This window comes from Megachile rotundata, chromosome 3, assembly GCF_050947335.1.
Source record: "Megachile rotundata isolate GNS110a chromosome 3, iyMegRotu1, whole genome shotgun sequence".
NCBI classification, from domain to species: Eukaryota; Metazoa; Arthropoda; class Insecta; order Hymenoptera; family Megachilidae; genus Megachile; species Megachile rotundata.
Window position 1 is genome coordinate 20,934,237 of NC_134985.1, and position 26,222 is coordinate 20,960,458.

General features: G+C 42.0%; 1 protein-coding gene across 3 annotated transcripts in view; it reads right to left on the bottom strand.

Annotated features, from left to right (window-relative positions):
- The window catches only part of LOC100878796 (uncharacterized), a 114,857-nt gene that overhangs the window by 49,050 nt on the left and 39,585 nt on the right, over positions 1–26,222 (bottom strand). The window contains exon 1 of one of the 3 annotated variants that reach the window (XM_076530236.1): positions 9,803–10,201. The exons of the other annotated variants lie outside the window; for them this stretch is intronic. Coding sequence (XP_076386351.1) covers positions 9,803–9,900 — 98 coding nt within the window. The 5' untranslated portion in view covers positions 9,901–10,201. Of the gene's footprint in view, positions 1–9,802; positions 10,202–26,222 lie in introns of those variants that run through there. 3 annotated transcript variants of the gene reach the window in all.

A 26,222-nucleotide genomic window follows, 5' to 3' on the forward strand; every position in this document is an offset into this window, starting at 1 on the left:
AAGTCTTAAGAGACTTTATAATGAACACACATAATAGCATTCACATATGTGACCTTTAGTTGATATGTCTATGAACAAACTAAATTATTCACATATGTATGAGTACCTTAGAAGAGGTTCATCTACAACTGTAGAATTATATACACAAGTCTTAAGAGACTTTATAATGTACACACATGGTAGCATCCACATATGTGACCTTTAGTTGATATGTCTAGGACCAAACTAAATATTCACATATGTATAAGTACCCTAGAGGAGGTTCATCTACAACTATATAATTATATACACAAGTCTTAAGAGACTTTATAATGAACACATATGGTAGCATCCACATATGTGACCTTCAGATGATATGTCTATGAACAAGCTAAATTATTCACATATGTATGAGTACCTTAAAAGAGGTTCATCTACAACTATATAATTATATAGACAAGTCTTAAGAGACTTTATAATGTACACACATGGTAGCATCCACATATGTGACCTTTAGTTGACAAGTCTATGAACAAACTAAATTATTCACATATGTATGAGTACCTTAGAAGAGGTTCATCTACAACTATATAATTATATAGACAAGTCTTAAGAGACTTTATAATGAACACACATGGTAGCATTCACATATGTGACCTTTAGTTGATATGTCTATGAACAAACTAAATTATTCACACATGTATGAGTCCCCTAGAGGAGCTTCATCTACAACTATATAATTATAGAAACAAATCCTAAGAGACCTCATAATGAACACATATGGTAGCATCCACATATGTGACCTTCAGATGATATGTCTATGAACAAACTAAATTATTCACACATGTATGAGTACCCTAGAGGAGCTTCATCTACAACTATATAATTATATAAATAAATCTTAAGAGACTTTACAATGTACACACATGGTAGTAGCATCCACATATGTGACCTTTAGTAGATATGTCTAGTACCAAACCTAAACATCCACATATGTGTGACTACCTTACAGAAACTTCATCTAAAACTAAATAATTAAATAAAGACATCCTAAGAATCTTTACAATAAACAAAACTAGTAATATCCATATGTGGGACCCTTACTAACAGTCTAAACGTCCACATATGTGTCCACATAATGTCCACATAAGTACACTAAAAGAATAAATATCTTTGAAGAACATTTTTACGTTACATACAAATAATACAATGTGAAGTAACAATACAACAAAACTTTTGGTTGGAAGTGTATGTCGTTTGTTCTTTTTAAGAGGGAATTGAGCAATTATCGAGTTGTTACAGGATCGTAGGGACCATTTGAATCTGCCTCATTTTTCAGCAGAGCAAAAATGCCCCGACCACAATTGTAAATCTCGATTTCCAAAAAGCGATACAACTCAACCTTCAATCCCACCAATTACGAGTTCCCCGCGGGAAACGCAAATCCCAGAAAACCCATCGAATTAGTCCACCTTCGGAATCGCCCTTCTCATCGCTCTTTATTACCCGAACGCGTAACAACCCCTACCCTTTCGTTGATCACACGGTCAACTAGCCACTTACATTATTCAGATACGATGACGTTACTTGAATTATTCACGCTCGTACGTTTTAAAAATTTAAGTTCATCGTTCCCTTCTTATCAAGTATAATCATTAGAAAGGAAATTCGCTTAGACTTGTCTATTCTGTGGAATACAAATCATAGAAAATTAGATAGTCAGAAGATTAGTATTGTTACAGTCGTAACTGAGGATCTCCAGCGTGAATCAGGGTCAAAAGACGCTAATATATCTTTCTGATCCTCTGATCCCTGAATCCATCCCAGATTACAATGCTAAAAATCCAAAAATCTACAAGACTACACTCCATAATTCAAAGTGTAATACAAGTGCAATTCAGTGTACTCCATACACTAAGATAATTAGTCTAAAAAATAATTTCCCTCATCTAAATTCATCACACCAAATCATCCCTAAAATCACCTCATCCTTCCTCATTTCTCAACAACTAACGACCATGCAAAACAGACCCCAACCAATATCTCCATCATCAATCCATCCACATAGGGTGCACAAAAATCCATTGTTCAGTGCTACAAAGAAACCGCCCAGGGGATCCAACACGCACGACAATCATTACCCACGAGCAAGCAACACAAACTGTTTCTCCCAAACAAACCAACGTCTACAAGACGGCTGTAGAAAAGAGGGAGGTTGATACGGGGGTGCGTCCACGGGAGGTCCGCGCACGTTATGGTCAACGTGTTCGCTATAATAAAACTATTCCTGTCGTGAAAGAAGGGTAGACGAGGCGGGGGAGGGTGGCGAATCCCGGGGGATATAAATGCTGGCAGGGTGTTTCTTTGGACCGTGGCCGGCCTGCTAGATTCAATCACGACCCTTCCTATACCGACGAAACTCGCGCCTCGAATAACAAGCAGACCTTTTCCGCTCCGGTATTAGACGTCTTTGATCGTGACGGGAATCCTCTCTCTAAATGGTACATTTCCACCTTTTTCTCGATTCTCTAACCGATATAGTTTGCAGCAAACAGGCGCAATACTGTGGATACGAGGATGTCTGTGAAGAGGATGTCTGACAGTGTGGAGGCTTAGTATTGTTAAGCGTAATATTTTGGGTATGTGGTAGTAGGAGCACGTGGAATTATGGGCGCTTAACACTGAGAACATGTAGTACTACGGGTGTGTAGTACTATCGATACGCAGCACTATGGATGCATAGTACTATCGGCGCGTAACACTATGAGTGTTTAGTACTATTGGCGCGTAACACTATGGATGCATAGCACTGTGGGCGCGTAGCACTGTCGATGTACAGTACTATCGGCGCGTAGCACTGTGGATGCGCAGTACTATCGGCGCGTGGCACTATGGATGCGCAGTACTATCGGCGCGTAGTATTATGCACGCACAGCACTATGGATGCGTAGTACTATCGGCGCGTGGGACTATGGATGCGTAGTACTGTCGGCGCGTGGGACTATGGATGCGAGTACTGTCGGCGCGTAGCACTATGGATGCGTAGTACTGTCGGCGCGTAGCACTATGAGCGCGTAGCACTATGGATGCGTAGTACTATCGGCGCGTGGGACTATGGATGCGTAGTACTGTCGGCGCGTGGAACTATGGATGCGTAGTACTATCGGCGCGTGGGATTATGGATGCGTAGTACTGTCGGCGCGTGGGACTATGGATGCGAGTACTGTCGGCGCGTAGCACTATGGATACGTAGTACTGTCGGCGCGTAGCACTATGGATGCGTAGTACTATCGGCGCGTGGGACTATGGAAGCGCAGTAATATCGGCGCGTAGCACTATGGATGCGTAGTACTATCGGCGCGTGGCATTATGGATGCGTAGTACTGTCGGCGCGTAGCACTATGGATGCGTAGTACTGTCGACGCGTGGGACTATGGATGCGTAGCACTATCGGCGCGTGGGACTATGGATGCGTAGTACTGTCGGCGCGTAGCACTATGGATGCGTAGTACTATCGGCGCGTGGGACTATGGAAGCGCAGTAATATCGGCGCGTAGCACTATGGATGCGTAGTACTATCGGCGCGTGGCATTATGGATGCGTAGTACTGTCGGCGCGTAGCACTATGGATGCGTAGTACTGTCGACGCGTGGGACTATGGATGCGTAGCACTATCGGCGCGTGGGACTATGGATGCGTAGTACTGTCGACGCGTGGGACTATGGATGCGTAGCACTATCGGCGCGTGGGACTATGGATGCGTAGTACTGTCGGCGCGTAGCACTATGGATGCGTAGTACTATCGGCGCGTGGGACTATGGAAGCGCAGTAATATCGGCGCGTAGCACTATGGATGCGTAGTACTATCGGCGCGTGGCATTATGGATGCGTAGTACTGTCGGCGCGTAGCACTATGGATGCGTAGTACTGTCGACGCGTGGGACTATGGATGCGTAGCACTATCGGCGCGTGGGACTATGGATGCGTAGTACTGTCGGCGCGTAGCACTATGGATGCGTAGTACTATCGGCGCGTGGGACTATGGAAGCGCAGTAATATCGGCGCGTAGCACTATGGATGCGTAGTACTATCGGCGCGTGGCATTATGGATGCGTAGTACTGTCGGCGCGTAGCACTATGGATGCGTAGTACTGTCGACGCGTGGGACTATGGATGCGTAGCACTATCGGCGCGTGGGACTATGGATGCGTAGTACTGTCGACGCGTGGGACTATGGATGCGTAGCACTATCGGCGCGTGGGACTATGGATGCGTAGTACTGTCGGCGCGTAGCACTATGGATGCGTAGTACTATCGGCGCGTGGGACTATGGAAGCGCAGTAATATCGGCGCGTAGCACTATGGATGCGTAGTACTATCGGCGCGTGGCATTATGGATGCGTAGTACTGTCGGCGCGTAGCACTATGGACGCGTAGTACTATCGGTGCGTAGCACTTATGAATGCGCAATACTGTCGGCGCGTAGCACTATGGATGCGTAGTACTATTGGTGCGTAGCACTATGAATGTGTAGTACTATCGGCGCGTAGTACTGTCAACGCGTGGTACTGCGGGCGCATAGCACTGTCAACTTCTAGTTCTATGAACCCGTAGCATTCTAATCGCGTCCACAATGCTACGCACGCATAACAGATTACGTCGACAGTGCTGCGCTACCAAATTAAAACGCACCCATAACAGAACACATCCAAAACACTACTCACCTATAATGTTACCTCTCCGTCCTACATCCCCACAATATTATGAGCCTATAATCGCCAATACCAAGACTTGCCTCCAATATCATAAACCCCCAAAATACCACGTTACTGTGTATCCCCTGCAATATCTAATTATGCCATCCGTCCACCCACAATATCACAATGCAACGTCCAAACTAAACTTCCAAAGCTTCCCTCAAACATGAACGACGCGACGTAAGGTTGGCAGAGCAGCGTAACGCAATGGGTAAAAACAAAGAGGGTGGTTTATTCAGGACGTAAAATTAAGTTACGAGGGTCGTAGCAGGGTTAACGATTCGATGGCGGTTTCTGACTGTACGTTTCAGCGGCTGTTTATCCGGAACTTTATTCCCGCCGTGTTTGCCTGTTCTTTGATCTCCCGCGGCGAGAGATGGCGCTACTTTACGCGGCAGCTCGGCGAATTAGAGCTGATGCTGTTGTCGGTGACGTTAATGCTGGATGAATAAGGAAGGGGGCTGTTAAGTGTCCACCGACTTATGAACTTATGACTGCTGTTTGGGATACGATGATATTGGATTAACGCTTTGATGGCGGCACATTTCATGGATTCTGACTTTTATGACATTATATTCCCGTCTTGCGAGTACCTCGACAAATCGAACATATTGGAATTTTTCAAGAATCTTGAAACCTTAATAAGGAACTCTCTAAAGTTTGAAATCTTCTGAATAAATTGTTCTTGCACAATTATAATTTGTACTTTGAATTTTACAAGTCACATAAATTGTGAAGTTTTACTTTTTAAGAGACTTTCTGAAAAGACTCTTTCAAGTTTTGTTTTCGACAGAGAGCTTGAAATGTCACGTTGCTGGTCGATTAATGCCACGTTGAATCGTCTCAGAGTAAAACACTGTCTTTGTCATCTTGAAATCAAGCTTCACCGAGACTAGACTCTCTGAATCGAGCTGCCTGGCATAGAGCTCGTCTACTTCAAACAAATATCTCGACGAATAGGAAGAGGATCTTTGTTCCGAGGATCTCGAAAGCCCTCTCTACTTACGCTGCAATCTGCACCTGCAGCCGGGCAACCCGACGTACATCGGTGTCGACCGGCACGATTGCTTGCCGCCATTAGGGTTCGCAAAGCCGGAGAAAGAGAACAAGAACATCGAGAATGACGTTCGTCCTCGGGGCATACTGCTCTTTTCAAAATATGTGCTCCTCTGATCGTTATCCTTTGTCTTCAAAGGAGGAATCTTCCAAAGTGCAATCTTCAAAAGTAGAATCTTCAAAAGTGGAATCTTTAAAAGTGAAATCTTCAAAAGTGGAATTCTCAAAAGTGGAATCTTTATGTTCGTGCAGTTTGAAAATTTAGAATCTTGGAAAATTGCGAACTTGGAAATATTGTAGTTTGAAAATGTAGATACCTGAAAATATTCTACTTTAAAGACCCAAAAATTGCATATTCGAGAATTTGAAAATTTAGAGACCTGGATTTGGTAAATCTATGAATTTAGAGATCTGTGAAAGTATAGAAAATAAATATAAAAAAGTAACATAACAATTTCCGAAGTTTCCGAAGCAAAGTTTCTCCCGGAAGAGAGTCAAAGTAAAACAGAGCACACGTAGCATAAGAATCGATTGTGTTCCATTCTATTCTTCACGGTCACGAAGATGAAGAGGAAGAGGAAGATCGAACAAGACGAACAATTTTCCCGCGGCGATATCGAAGTTTCTCTCGCAGAGGTCGCTCGAGTTTCGATGAGCCTTCGCAGGCTGAATACCAAGTACCTGACCGAGGAAACAGGAATGAGGGACAGGATCATCGTGCACGTTTCCCCGGGGATGTCTACTCGAGAAAAATGATCGGACGAGACGTTTCCAGTCGCAGACACACCGAGTTCGCGTAATAAAACGATCCTTTGGGGGCTACTCGACTTGTCGTGGGTCTAGTGACTTTTCGAGGTCTGCGGTGATATCGTGTTTTTATGGACGAACGATGAAATTTTTATGTCGGACCTGGGATCGTTTAGGGAATACGAGGAAAGGATTTTTTCTATGACTTCGAATGCTTTTATGTGGGACTATTGTTGGGAACATTGTAGGTACTAGGGGGTTTCTGGGTGGCAGTGTGAGACATGGGGACCTAATTTGGGAATTTGGTAATTAGGAGATGGAGGAATTTGGGGAGCAGAGAATTTGGAAGTTTGGGAATTTGGGGAGGTGGGAATTTAAGGGTGTAAGAATTTGGGAATGTCAAAATTCTCAGGTTCCCAAATTTCCATCTCCCCAAATTCCTATCTCCCCAAATTTCCACATCCCCCAATTCCTACACCCCCAAATTCCCACATCCCCAAATTTCCAAATTTCCAAATTACCACATTCCCCAATTCCACATTCCCCAATTCCCACATTCCCCAATTCTCACATTCCCCAATTCCCACATTCCCCAATTCCCACATTCCCCAATTCCCACATTCCCCAATTCCACATTCCCCAATTTCCACTTTCACAATTCCCACATTTCCCAATTCCACATTCCCCAATTTCCACTTTCCCAATTCCCACATTCCCCAATTCCACATTTCCCAATTTCCACTTTCCCAATTCCCACATTCCCCAATTCCACATTCCCCAATTCTCACATTCCCCAATTCTCACTTTCCCCAATTCACACATTTCCAAATTCCCATCTCCCAAAATTTTCACATTCCCCAATTCCCACACCCCCAAATTCTAGAATATCGAAATTCCTACATCCCCAAATTCCCAAATTGCTACGTCCCATAATTTCTAAGTCCCCAAATTCTCACACCCCCTAATTACCAAATTCCCAAATTTCTCCATCCCCAAACTCCCACCCCCATTCCCACATCTCAAATCCTCACCCCCACCTAAACACCCAAATCCAAAAATTGTCACAACCCCAAATCATCTTCCAAGAAAATCCCTGAAGTGCCTCTAATCCCTCCAAGAAGTACCGAGACCACCTTGCATCGCCAGAAACACTTTGCAACGCTTTACCACCTAGAAACTCGGTTCAATGATACTTGCAGTGGAAAATTAATTACACGCAGAGGCAGTTGAAAGCGTGCTTCATCCAATATACACCTAACTATCGCGATTCAACATCGTTTATGGTCGACAACACGGTGAACTTTAATATCCAGACGCGTCTTCAGGATTCACTGACTCATCCCAGTAGAAGGGCTGTTAGCCGCATGGCTAAGACACGAAATTAATATTAAGCGTGCGCCTAACTGCGAGCTGGATGACTAAACGGACTCGTAGGACACACGACGAGCCAGGGGTCGGTACTGTCTCCCGGTAAACCGGCTAAAACGCATTATATCCTGGCAGCTTCGAGGCGTAGGAGGTAAAACACATCCGACGTGCGTGAACGAGACATTAGTCCGCTACGCAAAGGATTACTCCGCTGTATCTCCTCGTTAATCCTGATTTAGGGGTGTATTCGACCTTCATTCGTCGCGAATTAAGACGCGGTATTCAGACATTTTACTATACTCGTGATAGTTCTTGAGGATTAATTTCTAGTCTGCTGTTTATGTATTTTTGATCTCTGTTATTCTTGTGACAACTGCTGTTTCAAGCACTTGAAGTTAAACTGCTGTTTCAAGCACTTGGAGTTCAACTGCTGTTTCAATATTTTTGATCTTTATCCTCGTAACAACTTTGAAAGGTCAAAGAATGTCGAGAATTATAATTGATACCGCAATCGAATTTTTGTTACAATTCTAACTATGATCTGCACAACCGAGGAATGTGTCTAATTGTCTAGACTGATTTGTCTTACATTGTCTAACATTTCAACTCTATTTAACTAAACATTGCAGCAAGAATTCCTTAACTGTACATGAAGCACCAGCCTAAAAAATCACTATCTATTATATCATCCAGTACTTAAGGGTTTAATGTCTTGAAAGATTAAATGAAGTCTTCCAAATACTGAACAGCTTTCATCTCCAAGTAATAAGGGAGAGAAAAACCTGTTGGAGCACCCCCACAGAAATAATTATTTGATCAGGGTTAATTCATGAAAAGGGGTGTTACACATCCTGGATGTAACGAGAGAATTTATTCGAGCTTTCGATGGAAGTCTGTTGGAGGAACCGCGAAAACTGGCGGATGCCGGGTGGCCCATGAGAGACGGTCGTATTAATATAATCCCATAATTCCGCTGGATGTTCCGCTTGTACTCGGTCCATGGACAGCCGTTCCAACGTCAGTATCAATTACTTTACCCTTGTCAACCGGGTTATCCGTGGGCTGGGCGTAGGGCAGCCTTTCTCGACCGTTTCGCGTCAACATCCTTTCGTCTGGGACGCATACGTTCGCAAAAAGCTTGCGGTTTACTCTAACTAATCCATCCGCGGAGAAGGAACGGATCGGGAATTAAAGTCGACGTCTTAAATTCGAGCCGATTTTCGGTCACGGAAGGGTTCGGTGCTGTGTGGCTTCGACATCCTTCTTGAATTCTTTAGCAGGCTTGGGAAAATGGACTGAAGTTACAACTGACGATCAAACAAAAGATATGACTCTAAAGATTATCTAAATTGTGGATCTAAATTTCATAAGTTTTAACCATATTAGCATAGATGTACCAGGAGCATATCTAAGATACTTGTCTACAAATTAAATGTTAATATAACTTGCGGAACAGGGACAGTAGTGAACACAGCATGGTTTAATTTTCATTTTTCATAGCATTACTTGTTTCATTAATATTAACCTCTTTACGAGTTTCACTAGTGACGCACTTACAGCTCAAATGTGACAAATCTTGAATACTCTTCAACTTGAAATTAAGATCCAACTATAAGTTGCATTATCAAGGATCCCTGAATATAACATACAACATTTTGATTTTATTTGTTCATTTTAATGTTTTAACTTGAATAGTAAGTCTTGCCTGACGCACTTGATAAATAAATGACACGGTAAGAGGTTAAAAGTTAAACACAGCAATGATCAATTGAAGCATAGCAATAAAGCTACTCTAATTACAGAACATGCACTTCTGAACACTTCCTCTTTCCCGAGACACCGAAAACAAAATCTCGAAAGGGAATCAATTTCACAGAACTTTATTCCAAGATTACCTGATATTCGCGAATCCGATTCGAGAATGCTGCACGTTGATCATCTGCCATCTCACGCGTTCTGCCGTGTAAAATCGTACTTGAGAGGAACGCCTCATTCTTCCTTGATTCACGGTGTAGGGTAAAGTCGACGAATTTTGAAGGTCTGAAGAACGCGATGGAAGAGAACACTGTAAGGCACCCCATGATCATCGTCGCTCAACGGCGAATTATTCTCTGATGTCACCCCTCCACACATAAATCCGGATATCGGATTCTGCCAGCTTGTTTGCCATCTCTTTCTTCATCTGATACTAATCGTTTTCTATGCTCTTTGTTCGGTTAGCGGTGTCATGGTGACGTTTAGCACTATCATGGTAATGTTAGGAGTACAGTGATGATGTGAGGTAGAGAAGTATTATGATAACGTAGTTAGTTTAAAGGTTTTATGATAACATAGTCAGTTTAGAGGTATTATGATAATACAGTCAGTTTAGGAGTATCATGATAACATAGTCAGTTTAGAAGTATAAGGATAACATAGCTAGCTTGTTAGTATTACGATAAGTCAGTGTATTGTCATGATAATATATTATTACTGATAATAGAATCAGTTTAAAGGTTTTATAATAACATAGTCAGTTTAGAGGTATTATGATAACACAGTCAGTTTAAAAGTATCATGATAACATAGTCAGCTTAGAAGTATAAGGATAGCATAGCTAGCTTGTTAGTATTACGATAAGTCAGTGTACAACTATCACGATAATATATTATCACGATAGGTGTGCATTTAAACACCTACTACAAACAAGTTCATAAACTTAATATCATTCACCATAGTTCAGTTACTATCTCATTTGTAGAGTCTTCAGTTTGATGAGGATCTTTGAGGATCTTTGATGAGGATCCTAAGGTAACCACATTATTCAGAGAAAACTTGTGAGGTAGAAAATTCCAGCACAGTGACTTCAACGCCTGTACCAACAAATACACCCTGCGCCTTAAAAATATCCAGCAACCAGAATTGTAACTCATCCAGAATTGTAACTTAGTCTTCCCAGAAGAAAAGTGGTCACAGCTCCGTAGATATGCACCTTATACGTCCAGCCCTTCACCTCATAGTCCACAACCCTTCAATCCCAACTTATCACAAACATCCCTCCGCACATCAGAAGTACATTTCCAAGGAAGTAGACCTTTCACCCCAAACGCGGAACAAACGTCGACGATATTCGTGGTTATTTTGTTAGCACGACCACGAAGATGAGGCGAACGGGTAAGCGGCGAACGAAACACTAGCTAGGACATCGGGGTGTATAGAAGACTGGGGGCGCGCCCCTTCGTACGAAGCCCCCTTTTACCGAAGGCTCCTGCGCACGTATGCATCCACCACGTATATTCGATACGTTGTCCAGAGGGGTTCTCTCGACCCATCGTGGCTATGACTAATAAGAAGCCCGAGACTATGTCACACGATTCTGACCGACCCCCGTTAAACGATGCGAACTTCGATCGAACCTTGCTAACACCTACTAGGTGGTGAGTTAGGTTAGGATGCTTCCGGTGTCAGAAAACCTTCCAAGGGTGCATGAGGGTTTCTTTGACAGTTTAACCTTCGAACTCTCTTGGATCGCATTTCGAATACTTAAGATGTACGCTCAATAACGTATGATTGATTGATTTTATATGGGCGACTGCTATAATTATTGGCTAAATAACGTATGTTAAGTAAGGAAGATTACCTTGAGAATCATGGGTGGAATCAAGAAAAGATTCTTCTATAGAATGTACAAGGACATGAAGGGATCTCACCCCTTGCGATTCGTCGAATTATCTCGGTGTTCTTTTTGCGGAATCGAGGATGAAAATGGTCGAAGGATGCGGGAAATTCGGTTGACTAAGCGTGCGCTTATATAAATCAATAAACGACTTTTTTACCAGACACGTTCGAACCCACAAAAATTGCCTCTATGGCAACCCTTCCCCGATATCGAACTACACGCGATCGTATCGGGCAGAGAACAAACGACCGTTTTACTGGCAGCGGTCAGATAACGGTTTCCAATATGGGGGCTGAATATTCCCGAATTTCTAAACTTTTATATTTTCGATACTTTTCTTTTTATAGTTTCTACATTTTTTATTTGTCAGATGCACTAATTATCAAGTTTCGAGAGTCTCAGATTCTGAAGTTCTTTAATTGCGATGTTATTATATCGTGAAGTTGTCAAGTTTAAAAATTGTGAAATTCCTAAGTTGTAAAATTTTCAAATTCCCTATCAAGGAAAAAAATTTCCAAACTCTCAAATTTCCAAATTTCCAAACCTCCCAATTCCTAATTTCTCAGTTCTCACAGTCCCCAATTCTCACATTCCCCAATTCCCACATTCCCCAATTTCCACTTTCCCAATTCCTACATTCAGCAATTCCACATTTCCCAATTTCCACTTTCCCAATTTCCACTTTCCCAATTTCCACATTCCCCAATTCCCACTTTCCCAAATCCCACATTCCCCAATTCCCACTTTCCCAATTCCCACGTTCCCCAATTCCCACATTTCCCAATTCCACATTCCCCAATTTCTACATTCCCCAATTTCCACTTTCCTAATTCTCACATTCCCCAATTGCCACATGCCCCAATTCCACATTCCCCAATTCCCACATGCCCCAATTCCACATATCCCTATCCCTACACTCCCCAATTCCCACATTCCCTAATTCCCACATTCCCCAATTCCCACATTCCCCAATTCCCACATTCCCCAATTCCCACATTCCCCAATTCCCACATTCCCCAATTCCCACATTCCCCAATTCCCACATTCCTCAATTCACAAATTTCCCAATTCCCACATTCCCCAATTCCACATTTCCCTATTCCCCAATTCCACATTCCCCAACTCCCACATTCCCCAATTCCAACCTTCCCCAAACTCCCATATTTCCAACTTCCGAAACTCCCAAATCCCAATTCCTAAATTTCCATTCTCCCATTTCTCTCAAATACCGAATATCGATAGTTCGATCACATTTCCATCCTCCTGATTTACAGACTCGTAGAGTCGACATCACCCCCAACGGCGCCGGAGCCGTGCAGCAGTCGGTACTTTTTATCAAAACATGCACCAGATGCGAAACATGTCGCCCCAGCGCGTGCTGCGTCCCCGCGAAACGGTTAGTACATCAAATTTTCTCCTCGAGGAGGGTCCCATGTGTGCCCCGATCGTCCTCGGCATATGTAAAACGGCGAATCGAAATTCGTGTCGCGTTGCTTCGCTCGCGTGGTAACGACACTCCGGAGAGAAGAAACGTCGATGCGAGTCGGTTGTTCGATCTAAACCGAGATTGTTCTCCTGCCAAGCTCACGATAGGGGGTGAGTTTCGCGAACGCAACTTACGAGCAGAGATTTTGCTCGTCCATGAACTGAACTGTCGTATTTAACATTCTGGGGACAATATCAATATTTTTTCGTTGTTTGAGGATTTGATGGAGGAAGATTTTTTATTGGGGAAGATACTGGGGTTAGGTATTTTTTATTAGGGAAGAATTAGGATATTTATTAGGATATTAGGATATTTATATTCAAGGTATAGTTCTGGTGTTTAGTAGTAAAATTATCGTAACTCAATAATCATGGTGCACAGGTGACCAAAGGTATGAATTATTAGGATATACAGTCAGTGTAAAAAGTATTCGTACAGTAATTAATTTCAACAAAAATGTTGTGAAACGTCATTTATTAACAAAATTTTAACAAATAAAAAATACATACACATTCTTACATAGAATACATAGACATCTAAGAATATGTATGTATTTTTTATTTGTTAAGATTTTGTTAATAAATGACGTTTCACAACATTTTTGTTGAAATTAATTACTGTACGAATACTTTTTACACTGACTGTATAAATATTTTCAAGGTATAATTATAATAGTGTTTAGTAGTAAAATTATCACAACTCAATTATCATAGTACAAGCGATCGAAGGTATAATTTCGATGTTGCAATTTTTACAAAGTACAATTTTTGGTAATAGAAAATTTTTGCATCTACCTTGATTGAAAAACTAAAGAAAAGTATCAGCCGATAAAAAATCCAACCCTTATGGAAATGAACAAGTGAAGAAGCCCAACCAAAAGTTGTCGAGAAACGAGTTCGTGTCAGATTGATGTGCGGCATAAAGAAAAATGAGGGGGTTGCATTCGCAGTATTTCGATTCCCGTCGGATTTCGTTGTCAGTAGCCAGGTTTTTCCCTTGATTTCTCGATTTTTCTTTCGCGACACCTTCCGACCCCGGAGTAAATATTTGATGTGATTTTTCATCTTCAACCCCCTCGGCTTCGCGCTCTTGTTACGATCTTACGCTCCCTTTTCTTTCTCTTCTTTCTCGAATTCGCACGTATTCAATGATAATCTCCTTTACCCTATCTCGCTTTGTTAAACTTTTACGTTCTCTCGTGTTTACTCAGTTCCCGAGTTCTTTTCGACGGGTTAAGGGTAGCACGTGGCGCACAGCCGAAAATACGACGTCTTAACCGCTTCAAGGGTTGCAAAAGTGCGTGCAGGAACATCCCCGTCGCGTGCACATATGGTACATGCATCATTGCGGTTGGAAGCCGAGGTTCTTCGTTTATCTACCCTCCTTCTCGATTGTTACCGAACTACCGCGATAAGAGGAGCGATTCGCGCGTCCACTGTAAAGATAACGCTTGTCCAAAAAAAGCTTTACGATTCTCGTGGAGCGAGGATAAATGTAGGCGGCCATTATTACCGTTGAAATTGTTCTGAAGAAGCAAAGGGTTGGAGGGCTCTTAAAGATGGAACCTTCGTTACACCGTTCCGAAACTTTACTAAATTGGAATATTTTCTACGGTGAAACGAATTCAATAGATCTGCAAATTGAGAATGGTTGCAGGAGCTTTGGAGATAAATTTCGAGGGATGTTTGTTAGTGATGTTCGATTTTTAAGGGTTTTAGACGGACAATGATTGAATGAGGAAAGATATTCAATTATAAGAAACATATAGGTCTTAACAAGCTTGGTGAAAGATATAGAACATAGACTTACACAAAACATAGACTTGGATCGAGAGCTGGGACGAAACTGGACATAAACTTAGACATAGGTTTAAGTCTAGAAGCAGATATATATGTAGATCTATATGTAGATCTGAAAAGAAGATATATCTGAATTTGGACCTGGACCTACATCTATGGTACACCTAGACGACCTAGACATAGTAGATCTGGACATAGACATCTACATGGACATATGTCTAGATCTAGTAGACATAGACTTAGACCTGGACTAGACCTAATGAAGATAGATGTGAACTTGGACCTGGACGTGGATCTATACCTAGTACACCTAGACATAACAGACCTAGACCTAGTAGACCTAGTAAACCTTGTGGACCTAGTAGACCTAGTAGACCTAGTAGACCTTGTGGACCTAGTAGACCTAGTAGACCTAGTAGACCTAGTAGAGACCTTGTGGACCTAGTAGAGACCTTGTGGACCTAATAGACCTAGTAGACCTAGTAGACCTAGTAGAGACCTTGTGGACCTAGTAGACCTAGTAGATCTAGTAGATCTAGTGTAGACCTTGTGGACCTAGTAGACCTAGTAGACCCAGGACCTAGTAGACCTAGTAGACCTAGTAGACCTAGTAGACCTAGTAGAGACCTTGTGGACCTAGTAGACCTAGTAGATCTAGTAGATCTAGTAGAGACCTTGTGGACCTAGTAGACCTAGTAGACCCAGTGGACCTAGTAGACCTAGTAGACCTAGTAGAACTAGTAGAGACCTTGTGGACCTAGTAGAGACCTTGTGGACCTAATAGACCTAGTAGACCTAGTAGACCTAGTAGAGACCTTGTGGACCTAGTAGACCTAGTAGATCTAGTAGATCTAGTGTAGACCTTGTGGACCTAGTAGACCTAGTAGACCCAGGACCTAGTAGACCTAGTAGACCTAGTAGACCTAGTAGACCTTGTTGACCTAGTAGACCTAGTAGACCTAGTAGAGACCTTGTGGACCTAGTAGAGACCTTGTGGACCTAGTAGAGACCTTGTGGACCTAATAGACCTAGTAGACCTAGTAGACCTAGTAGAGACCTTGTGGACCTAGTAGACCTAGTAGATCTAGTAGATCTAGTAGAGACCTTGTGGACCTAGTAGACCTAGTAGACCCAGTGGACCTAGTAGACCTAGTAGACCTAGTAGAACTAGTAGAGACCTTGTGGACCTAGTAGACCTAGTAGATCTAGTAGGGACCTTGTGGACCTAGTAGACCTAGTAGACCCAGTGAACCTAGTAAACCTAATAGACCCAGTACATCTCGACTTAGACCTAGACCCAGACTAAACCTAAATACAATGGATCTAAATTAAATTTGAACCTGGTCCCAGACCTGATCTTGGACCTAGAACTAATCTACGTCCTAAAAAGAATCTAGACCTAAACCCACCCAATTCATCCACCCATAAAGAATAAAAAGTGTGAAAAAACAAGTGAAACAGTCCCTCCACCATAGTTTTAAGAAGCCAACTCGCACCTGAATGCACAATAAACATGATCACAGGTACCCGAAGCGATCCATCAAAATCTCTCGCTGACAACAGAGCCCGCCGCTTCCTCCAGCGTTTCCCCGCTGACTTACGAGGACGGCCGGTGAAATAAGAGAAACTCTCGAGAGGCGGCGGCAGGTTGAAAATATTGCGCGGGACGATACGGTTCCCTGTGCGGCGCGTATACCTCACAAGGAGATTCCAAGGGGAAAAGAGGGAACCTCGAGTCGGAAACCTTTAAAAATATCCGTCGAAACGAATGGCAACGTGCCGCGACACGCACCGACCGAAATAGAAGTCGAACCAGCGATCTTCCAGCGATACTGCTCCTCCTCTACCCCGCGTTTCTTGCACCCCTGCTAGGACCAAGGACATAGTCCCTTTGGAAACCTGCCACGACGGGGCAACTATTTTTGGACCTGCCAAAGGGGTGAACGCGAAGCTGCTCGGTTTCGGATGTTCACTTTTGATGGAAGCTTTGACAGAACGCCTTTCGCTTATGAACTTAACACTTCAAGGTTTTATGCGTACATCTTTCGGTTTCTTGCTTTTTATGGTTCGATTGTGTGATAGTTTCTTTTGTGACCTTTGTAGAATCAACTGAATAATCATATTTATTCGAGTTTTTTAATTTGAGGAGTCTGACTTATCACACAGTTCAATGAATCGAATGTAATATGCAATTCTATTGACAGATAAATATGTAACGTTCAGTAAATAGGTAAATAATTATACAATAATTCAATACATCTTTTTTGAATTTTTAGTGCACTTCAATCCGAAGTGTAAGTTTAAGTATGAGTTATATAGTTGAGTCACTGAATACAAAATTAACAGGTTAATTTTTTTTTAAGTGAACAGTTTCAACTAACAAATCGTACAATAAACTTTTCAAGTTTCATGTCTAGCAAAGCTATATTCTCGATGTTGCCATAAAACGAATAAACCAAACAAATATAAAGATTGATTAACTCGAATATCTCTCGCGTCCATATGCCCTAAACAAATTAGACGTCCCATTTGTATCTAATACTCCGCAAACAGAGGCCTCGGTAATCGAACGTGAGTCACCGAGCATAAACGCGTCAGAATGTCAGATTTGTTTAACCACTCTGTCATTAGTAATTGGATCTTTCGTATCTGTTGGTCATTGGAAGATCTCGAGTCCCTTTCATAGGAACCACCCTTCGTCGCTTGGCTTTCTAAGTTAAATATTTGACGCAATATTTCTTCCCGTCTCTAATCCTCGCTATCCAATAACAGGTCGCTCTTAATTTCACTTTTTTCTGCTCTTATCGTTTCCTCTTTTCCAATGAATCACACTAAGTTTTCCCATCTGTTACCGGTGGAACTTTGAGAAAGATGTGAATTGAGAAAATATTTCAGAGGGCTTCTAAAGTAGGCAGACACAACGTTGGGCAGCAACTACACCTTTACTCCCAAGTTTTGTTTAAATTAGAGGTTTACGTGAATTATTACATAGTAGGGTTACATAGGATTACATAGGATTATTTCAAGGTATAGCAAAGGTAGTTCAAACACATTATAGCTTCTGAAGTTGATTTTCTATAAATTAGAGATTTATCAGCATGCAAGGATAATTTGTTTGAAAGTTATAGCGATGGTTCAGATTCTTATTATAGCTCCTCGGTTAGATTAGCTATAAATCAGAAATGTACTATCATGGTACGGAGATTATTGGATAATTTATGTGACAGCTATAGCGATGGACACAGTCCAAATCCAAATTACGTCAACTGCAATTTCTATAAATTAGAGGTTCAATATCATCATATACAGGTAACTAACTAGTTCATTTGCAAGCTATAGACCCATCAGCGGAAGCATCTAATCAGCCTAAAGTTCGATTTGCCATAAATTAGAGCTCTATTCTGGCCACCTATAAACCTATGCACCTACACATCTATAGGTATAAATCTATACATCTATACACGTATAAATCTATACATCTATACACGTATAAACCTATACATCTATACACGTATAAACCTATACACCTAACACAGATCTATACATCTATACATCTCTGTAGATCGCTAGAGTCGATACACTTAAACCTATCAACGATCCTTGTCCGCTAGCAGTTACCCGTAAGATAACACATGCGGGGTCATTGTTTCCCACACGCCGATAAAGATAATTGCAATGACACACACATAGCACAGCTCACACGCAGCGAGCGTATTCAGCGCAAGAGGGAATTAGCGAGTCGAGCGTAGTCGAAGGGCTGCTGCTAATGGGGTCTGACGTTGACGAATCTTCAGGTTACGAAGTCGTCAACCGGGCATGGATCCCCCACTGCCTGAAGCTTGGTATTACGTAGAAGACACGGTTCCCGTTTACCAGCTTATCGTGCTAATCTAAAGCATTCATTTCCGACTGATGAGACAACTATTATTTCTGGAGGAGTATGGAGGGGAGATCCGTGCGATTTTACCTTGAGAATACTGAGATATTAACGCCTTTATTTTTTTTGTATTAATGTTACTTTTTAGGATCTGAGGGAAGTTTGCAAATTTTTCTGTTGTTTTCTGTTGTTTCATGTTGTTGAGTAGGTAACTTTACAAATTCCTATATTCTCAAATTCCCACATCTCCTAATTTCTGCACCCCCAAATTCCCACATCTCCTAATTTCTACACCCCCAAATTCCCAAATCTCCAAATTTTCACATCCCCTAATTCCCACACTTCCAAATTCCCAAATCTCCAAATTCCCATATTTCCAAATTCCCATCTCCCCAAATTCCCACATCCCCCCATTCCCAAACCCCCAAATTTCCACATCCCCAAATTCCCAAATTTCCAAATTCCCATATTTCCAAATTCCCACATTCCCAAATTCCCACACCCCCAAATTCCCATCTCCCCGAATTTCCACATCCCCCCATTCCCACACCCCCAAATTCCCACATCCCCGAATTCCCAAATCTCCAAATTCCCACATCCCCAAATTCCCAAATTTCCAAATTCCCAAATTTCCAAATTCCCAAATTTCCAAATTTCCAAATTCCCATATTTCCAAATTCCCATCTCCCCAAATTCCCACATCCCCCAATTCCCACATCCCCAAATTCCCACATCCCCGAATTCCCAAATCTCCAAATTCCGACATTCCCAAATTCCCAAATCTCCAAATTCCCACATTCCCAAATTCCCACACCCCCAAATTCCCGCATCCCCAAATTCCCACATCCCCAAATTCCCACATCCCCAAATTCCCACATCTGCGAAATCCCACATCCCCAAATTTCCACGTCCACCAATTCCCACACCCCCAAATTTCCACCCCCCAAAATCTCCACACCTCCAAATTCCCATCTTCCCAAATTCTCACCCCCCAAAATCTCCACACCTCTAAATTCCCATCTTCCCAAATTCTCACCCCCCAAAATCTCCACACCTCCAAAATCCCATCTTCCCAAATTTCCAACCCCACAAATCCCACCTCTCCACCTCTCCACCTCTCCAAATCCCCAAATCTCTCAATTCCGCCAATAACCCCACAAAGCGTCCTCAAAGACTAAAAAGAGGTCCGACAAACTGGTAGTAAAAATAAAAAACGAGAAAGAAGCATCTGTGGACGCTGATAAGGCGCTCCACGTTAGGGAGAGAAGGCGTAGCGGCTCGGACAGTAGCGTCGGTTCGAGTTTCGACTATTTGTCCTCGAAAGACAAGATCCTAATGGGAAAGTAATCCCTTTCGGGTAAGCGGCGGTAAAGATAAAAACCCCAGGGCGTAAGAGATCCGAGAAGATACTTCGGTATTGCATGCTCGCGGCAACCTGGATGAGGTTCTTCTAGATCGAGTCCTATGATAAGGTTCCCTCTTTTCGGAAAGCTTGCCCGGAATTTGTCTTCGACCAACGAGTCTCGGGCTGCTGTAACGTCTTTCGAGCTGTCTTAAAACGTTTTCAAGGGAGATTAAGACCAGTTACGATAAATTACGGCCGAGAGAAAAGTGTTTGGTGATAAGTTTGAGATGTGGAAAATTAATGTAATTTGTAGGGAGTGGTATTTTTTGAGTTTTGGATTATTAAGGAAATCGGTGTCTGAGATCGGTGATGTGATCAGTGGGTAAGTATGCTCCCGAGGGCAGAGGGCAGGGATTTTGTGGACATCATGAGAACTCAATTTATAAATGAAAAAATCATGAAGTAGTTGGGGGTGTTTATTTTTATCTTCATGAATTATCAAATTTTTTAAGTTTCAAATGATTAACATCTAAATTGTTAAATTTCTACATTTATAAGTTCGCAAATTCCTAAACTTTGAAGTTTCTGAACTCTGAAGTTCTTAAACAATCAAATTTCTAAACCTTCCAAGTTGCTATACTTTCAAGTTCCTACACTCCTAAGTTCTTAAACCCTCAAATTTCTACACCCCCAAGTTCCTAAGCCCTCAAGTTCCCAAACGCCGAAGTTACTAAACCCCCAAGTTCCTGAACTCTCAAATTCCTAAACCCCCCAAATTTCTAAACCCCCAAGTTCTCAAATTCCCAAATTTCTAAACTCTCAAATTCTTAAACCTCCAAGTTCCTAAACCCCCAAATTCTTAAACTCCCCAATTCCTAAACGTCCCAAATTCCTAAACCCCCAAATTCTTGAACTCCCCAATTCCAAAACGCTCTAAATTCCTAAGCTCCCAAATTCTTGAACCCCCAAGTTCCTAAGCCCCCAAGTTCCAAAACTCCCAAATTTCTAAGCTCCCGAGTTCTCAAATTCCCAAATTCTTAAACTCCCCAATTCCTAAACTCCCAAATTTCCAACCCCCGAAGTTCCTAAACTCTAAAGTTCCCAAGCCCCCAAATTCTTAAGCTCCCCAATTTCTAAACCCCTCAAACTCCCAAACTCCCCAAATTCCTAAGCCCCCAAATTTCCAAATACCTAAACCCCTACATCTCCACACCCCCTACCCCAAAATTCCCACATCTCTCCACCTAAAAAATATCTAAACCTTGCAACTGTCCACCCCTTAAAGTCTCAAAAATTCTTGAACCTACAATTGCGAACTTCAAAGCGACAGAGGAAGCCCCATTTTCATTTGAAGCTTCCGCGGAAAGAAAGCTCTTTCACTTAAGTTCTCAAAACAGCGTATCTCGCGTGTACGCAATGGTGCATTGAGTTTTCCGGCGGAAAAAACACGAAGGACCTAACCGCAACAGTGAATACACGGCGTTTTAATCTCGTGTTCCGGGTATCGTGGACCCGGAGCTAATTAAAAATCACAGCGCGGGATACGCTGAAAAGGGATACGCCATGCTACCACCGAGTGGCAGTCCTCCGGTTCCTCTACTTTGCGCGAACGGACTTGAAAACCTGCTCGCTAATTGGCGCATCTTCAAAGACTGTCGACCTGTCTTTCTTTCTCTCGTCTTTCGTCTCAATTTTTATTTATATTTCTCTTTCGAGCGAATAACCGAACTGTGGAACATTCGCGTAAAAGCAGGTGCTTTTTATATCTCGCGTCCTACTTTAACTGTGACCTCAAATATTTTTAATTTTTAAATATTATTGTTGGTATTATACTCTCACTGCATTATATGATTTTTAATTTAACATCACAGACTTAAATATATTTTTAAAAAATGTTAACTTCTTTGAAGATTTATTCGTTCGATGAATGATTTATTTGTTACAGGTTTAAAAAAAGTCGAAGAGATTAATGATTATATTATTTATTGTACCGTTAAATTTCTATAAATACCTCATTGTAAAATAGAAACATGATAAATATTTCATCAGACAGTGTACCGAAATGCGCACTCGCCTGTCACAGATATCTTCAGTTAGATTTAAACGATTCTAGCCATCGACCGTAACGGACCACTCGAAATAAATAACGTTCAATTTCCTACCTTTTATCTGATATGCCAACGGTACTGTCTCGAACGATTCATCTCCGATCCACGGTCAGCGTAGCATCGTTGAAATTTCAAAACACGATACTCGGGCAACAGTCTGTCCTTGATCGCATCACGATTCACCACTTACAAAAGCACTTGGTTCACCATCGATAAATCGTCGAAATAGTTCTTGGTCACGGTTCGATCGACGAGTTGATTACGTACGAGTGTACTTATATTTGTTAATGGTTTTCGTGATGGGAGAGGAAGAAAAAAGTTAGAAATGGATGACCGAATCCATTCACGATGCAACGATACGTGGCACGCGCCTACGACTGAACGCATAGCATTCCGACACCCGGTTCCGACACGAAATCTCGAGTTCGGTTGACTTCGTCTCTCTTCGGCCGCGCTCGGCGCGGAGCACGTGGCCGCTTCGCGCGACCACGCTGCTTTTCGTTTCTCTTTCTCTTACTATGCTAATTATCATTTTACAACCTTTTATCTCTCATTTGGGTACATTAATGTGTCAAAGCAAATATACGCCTATTCATTCACTCATACGTTAGATTTATATCATAAAAGTCTGTATAGATACATGCAAAAATTGTATTAACCCTTTGTGCTCGAGAGGTGACTCACATTCACCATTACATTTAATACAATAATTTTAAATAAGCATTTTTTAACTGATTCTATAACGTGACACTTGTGATGTATAAACATAGTGAAGCAAATAATAGTGGAAATTATTAGTAAAGAAATAATAACCACAAGAAAATTCATTTAACTTTTTAACTAAGTTTTAAAGTTGCTATTTGTAAACAGCCAAATTACCTTCGAGTGCAAAGGGTTAATACCTCTCAAGTGTTCTAAATTTGAATAAAGACTTTGGAATCTAGTCTTTTTGAATAAAGACTTTCTGTCGTCTAACATTCAAAGCAATTTATATAACATAATAAAAAAGAACTATAAATACATCTGCATGAAATAATAAATTACAAAATTGATATATTTTGTCGAATAATTAATGAAATTATCGGAAATGTATTTATGGTCGCAACAACCCCTTACTGGAAGGGTAATCCATCTTGGTTCTAATATCAAATTGCTCGAGCAAAAGTAGAATCCCATCTCATATTCCCGTATCCTATATACGTCGGTAATCTCCCTCGGATCATGCAAACTCCACAAAAGAATCGTCCACCTCCTTCCCCCCGGTCGTCATTATTCGGCTTCTCCATTTTCGGATAACGATCATAAAGACTGTTTGGACATCGAAATACGATACTCCGTGCGAGGAAAACAAAAAGGCGAGCTCGAGGAAAGCAGGAAGAATCGTCTTAGCTTCGGATTTACAGGCTAACGGTGGACGGACACGAAATTATGGGGGTGGTTCAAACTTATATCGCGCATAAGCTCGAGAGACGGAACAACCCCCGACCCTCGATCATGCATCAGTATTCACGATGGATACTCGTTCCCGTTGATGAGCTCCTGGCTGACGTACATCCCCCGTTTCCACGGAACGCGACTTTCCTGCTTGTGGGAAAGATTTTGCAATTCAAAGTGACGTAAAAAGAATTTCTGCGGAGGTTGAACGTCGATAACAAGATCGTTGCGATGGCGCCCATCGACGATCCGTCTTACCAGCGACACGCTGCTCTATGATCGATGGCGGCTGCCTTGACAACTCCCGCGGGGGTACGACAGCTTTCGGAACATTTGTCTATGCTGTATCTTGAAATGAACGGGGAAAGCGTGCTGGGAAAATTATTGCGAATGACAGATGCTTTCGAGTTTGAACCCGAGTGCTCCGCTGATGGGACGATAGTTCAGGCTGTTGCTCGGTCGTCCACTTAACATAGCACTTCGATGATCAACTTTCATTCTCTTAATTGTATGTACTTTACGGGGAGATAAATAACATTGTACACTGCTTGTCTGCTTAGTATTACCTAGTATTACTTCAATGTCTATCGGATTAAATGCGATGTGTTCTTTTAATTGTAGCTAATTTACACGTAGGTGAATAATATACCGGTTGTCTACTTGACTACATATCACTTCGTATGGGATTATCTTGAATACATTTTCTTAAATGTATAATATTTTACAAAAAGGTGAATAATATTATGTGGTTGTCCACTTAAGAACATGTCGCTTGTCTGATCGACTTTAATTCAGTCTCTTAATTGTACGTATTTTACAAGTAAGTGAATAATATTATATGCTGGTTGTTAAGTTAACGACAGAGCACATCAATATTTATACCTTATCGGATTTATACCTTAATTGCACGTGTTTTACATATGGGAGAAAACGTCGACAGTCAGATACATTCATGATTGTCGCCCTGTTAATATAAAACCTTTTACGTACTTTTATATAGTGTACAAAAAATAGTGGCTAAAAAACAAGCCCTAACAGCATGAAATCGACTTGGACACATTACTTATGAAGTACAAGCAATTAGCATAATGTATTAAAATCAATTCAGTGTCATTGAGCAGCGTCAAACCATAAAGTAAATCTTGGATGTCGAAAACGTCTGAAGGTACATTAGGCGGTTTAAATGCAACGGGTAAATCGACGGGCAAATAAGAAAGGAGGATCGGGCATTAAAAATCCAATCCCGGATAGGGATTCGATTGTCATCAGGAGAGGGAACCAATCGCCCTCTCTGAAACGACGTCGAATCGGTAAGTTAGCATAAATTACGGGTCCGCGCAAATCCAGAGTTTATCCGCGGCAGAGCTTCTCCCCGATGAGCGATTCGCATGTAAACGACATCCGGTATACTGCCCTTTGGCGACCGCTCGTAAAACCGTGGGGCAGACCACCTGCTGCCGTCCGCCCCGTTCTCCGTCTCTGTTTCTTCCGTCCGGGCACTAACAATCTCAGACGCTAAATGGAGGGAATTTTCACGATAAAGAGAAAGGGACAACCGACTTTTCCAGGGAGAGGGATGCGTGCCACTCGAGAAGATACGGAAATTCCGAGGAGGAATCCACGGGGCGGAACGGCTACGACGACCGCAGATTCTATTTGCCCGATGGAAAACGCGCACCGTATGCCGCGAGGGGTTTCAACACGGTTCTGTGTGCGCCACCCTGCAACGTAGTCGCCTGTATTTCCTTGCTTGCACTCTCGCGTCCTCCGATTCTAATGGATCCCCGCCTTCGACCGCTCGTAAATCCTCACGGTGCCAAGCCACCCCCGAAGGTCCGCATCGATTACCCTCCAAGATATTTCCGGAGTAATGGCTATTGCTTGACGGTAAACAGAATCGCGAGAAACCGCGGAAACGACGCGCTCAACCAGCAAATTTTCGAGGAAAGGTCGAGTGGACCGGATGAATTATTTGCCTCTTATGTTATTGCTAATTTCACTTTACCGTCGTTCCACCATTTTTCTATTTCACTACTATTACTGTTTCTTTTCACTGTTACATTGTATTACTGTATAACTACATTGTTAATTCTGCATTACTGTGCTGTTGTTCTTAACCTCTTGCACTATGATGGGGTCTAGTGGGTCAGTTACAGCTGACTAATTACAGCTATAATATTAAGACAGACACAGAAAGTTGAAATGCTCTGTCAATTTGGTATGCAGTCGTTGACTGTGCAAATTATAATTGAACTCCAAATTGAAATGTATACAAAGTTCGAGTAAAATTGATCACAGCTAAAGTATGAGTGCGTCACGAGTCAGACTTGTCAGATTAGTGCAAGGGGTTAAATCCAAAGTACCTTCAAATTCCAGCCACTCAAAATTCCAATATAATGTTTAAGGTTACAAAGACTCAGAAGCCCAATGTTCAAACGCCACAAGGTTTCAGCATCCCAGAGTCTCAAAGTTCCAAATCCCCAGAAGACTTCAAGTACCACCGCGTTAATCGCGTAACCATGACTTAACCCTATCGCAAAGTCTGGAGTAGATAATTGAACTTTTTAAATTCCAAAAGTTAAAAGGTAGTTACACCTTGGAGGGGTTC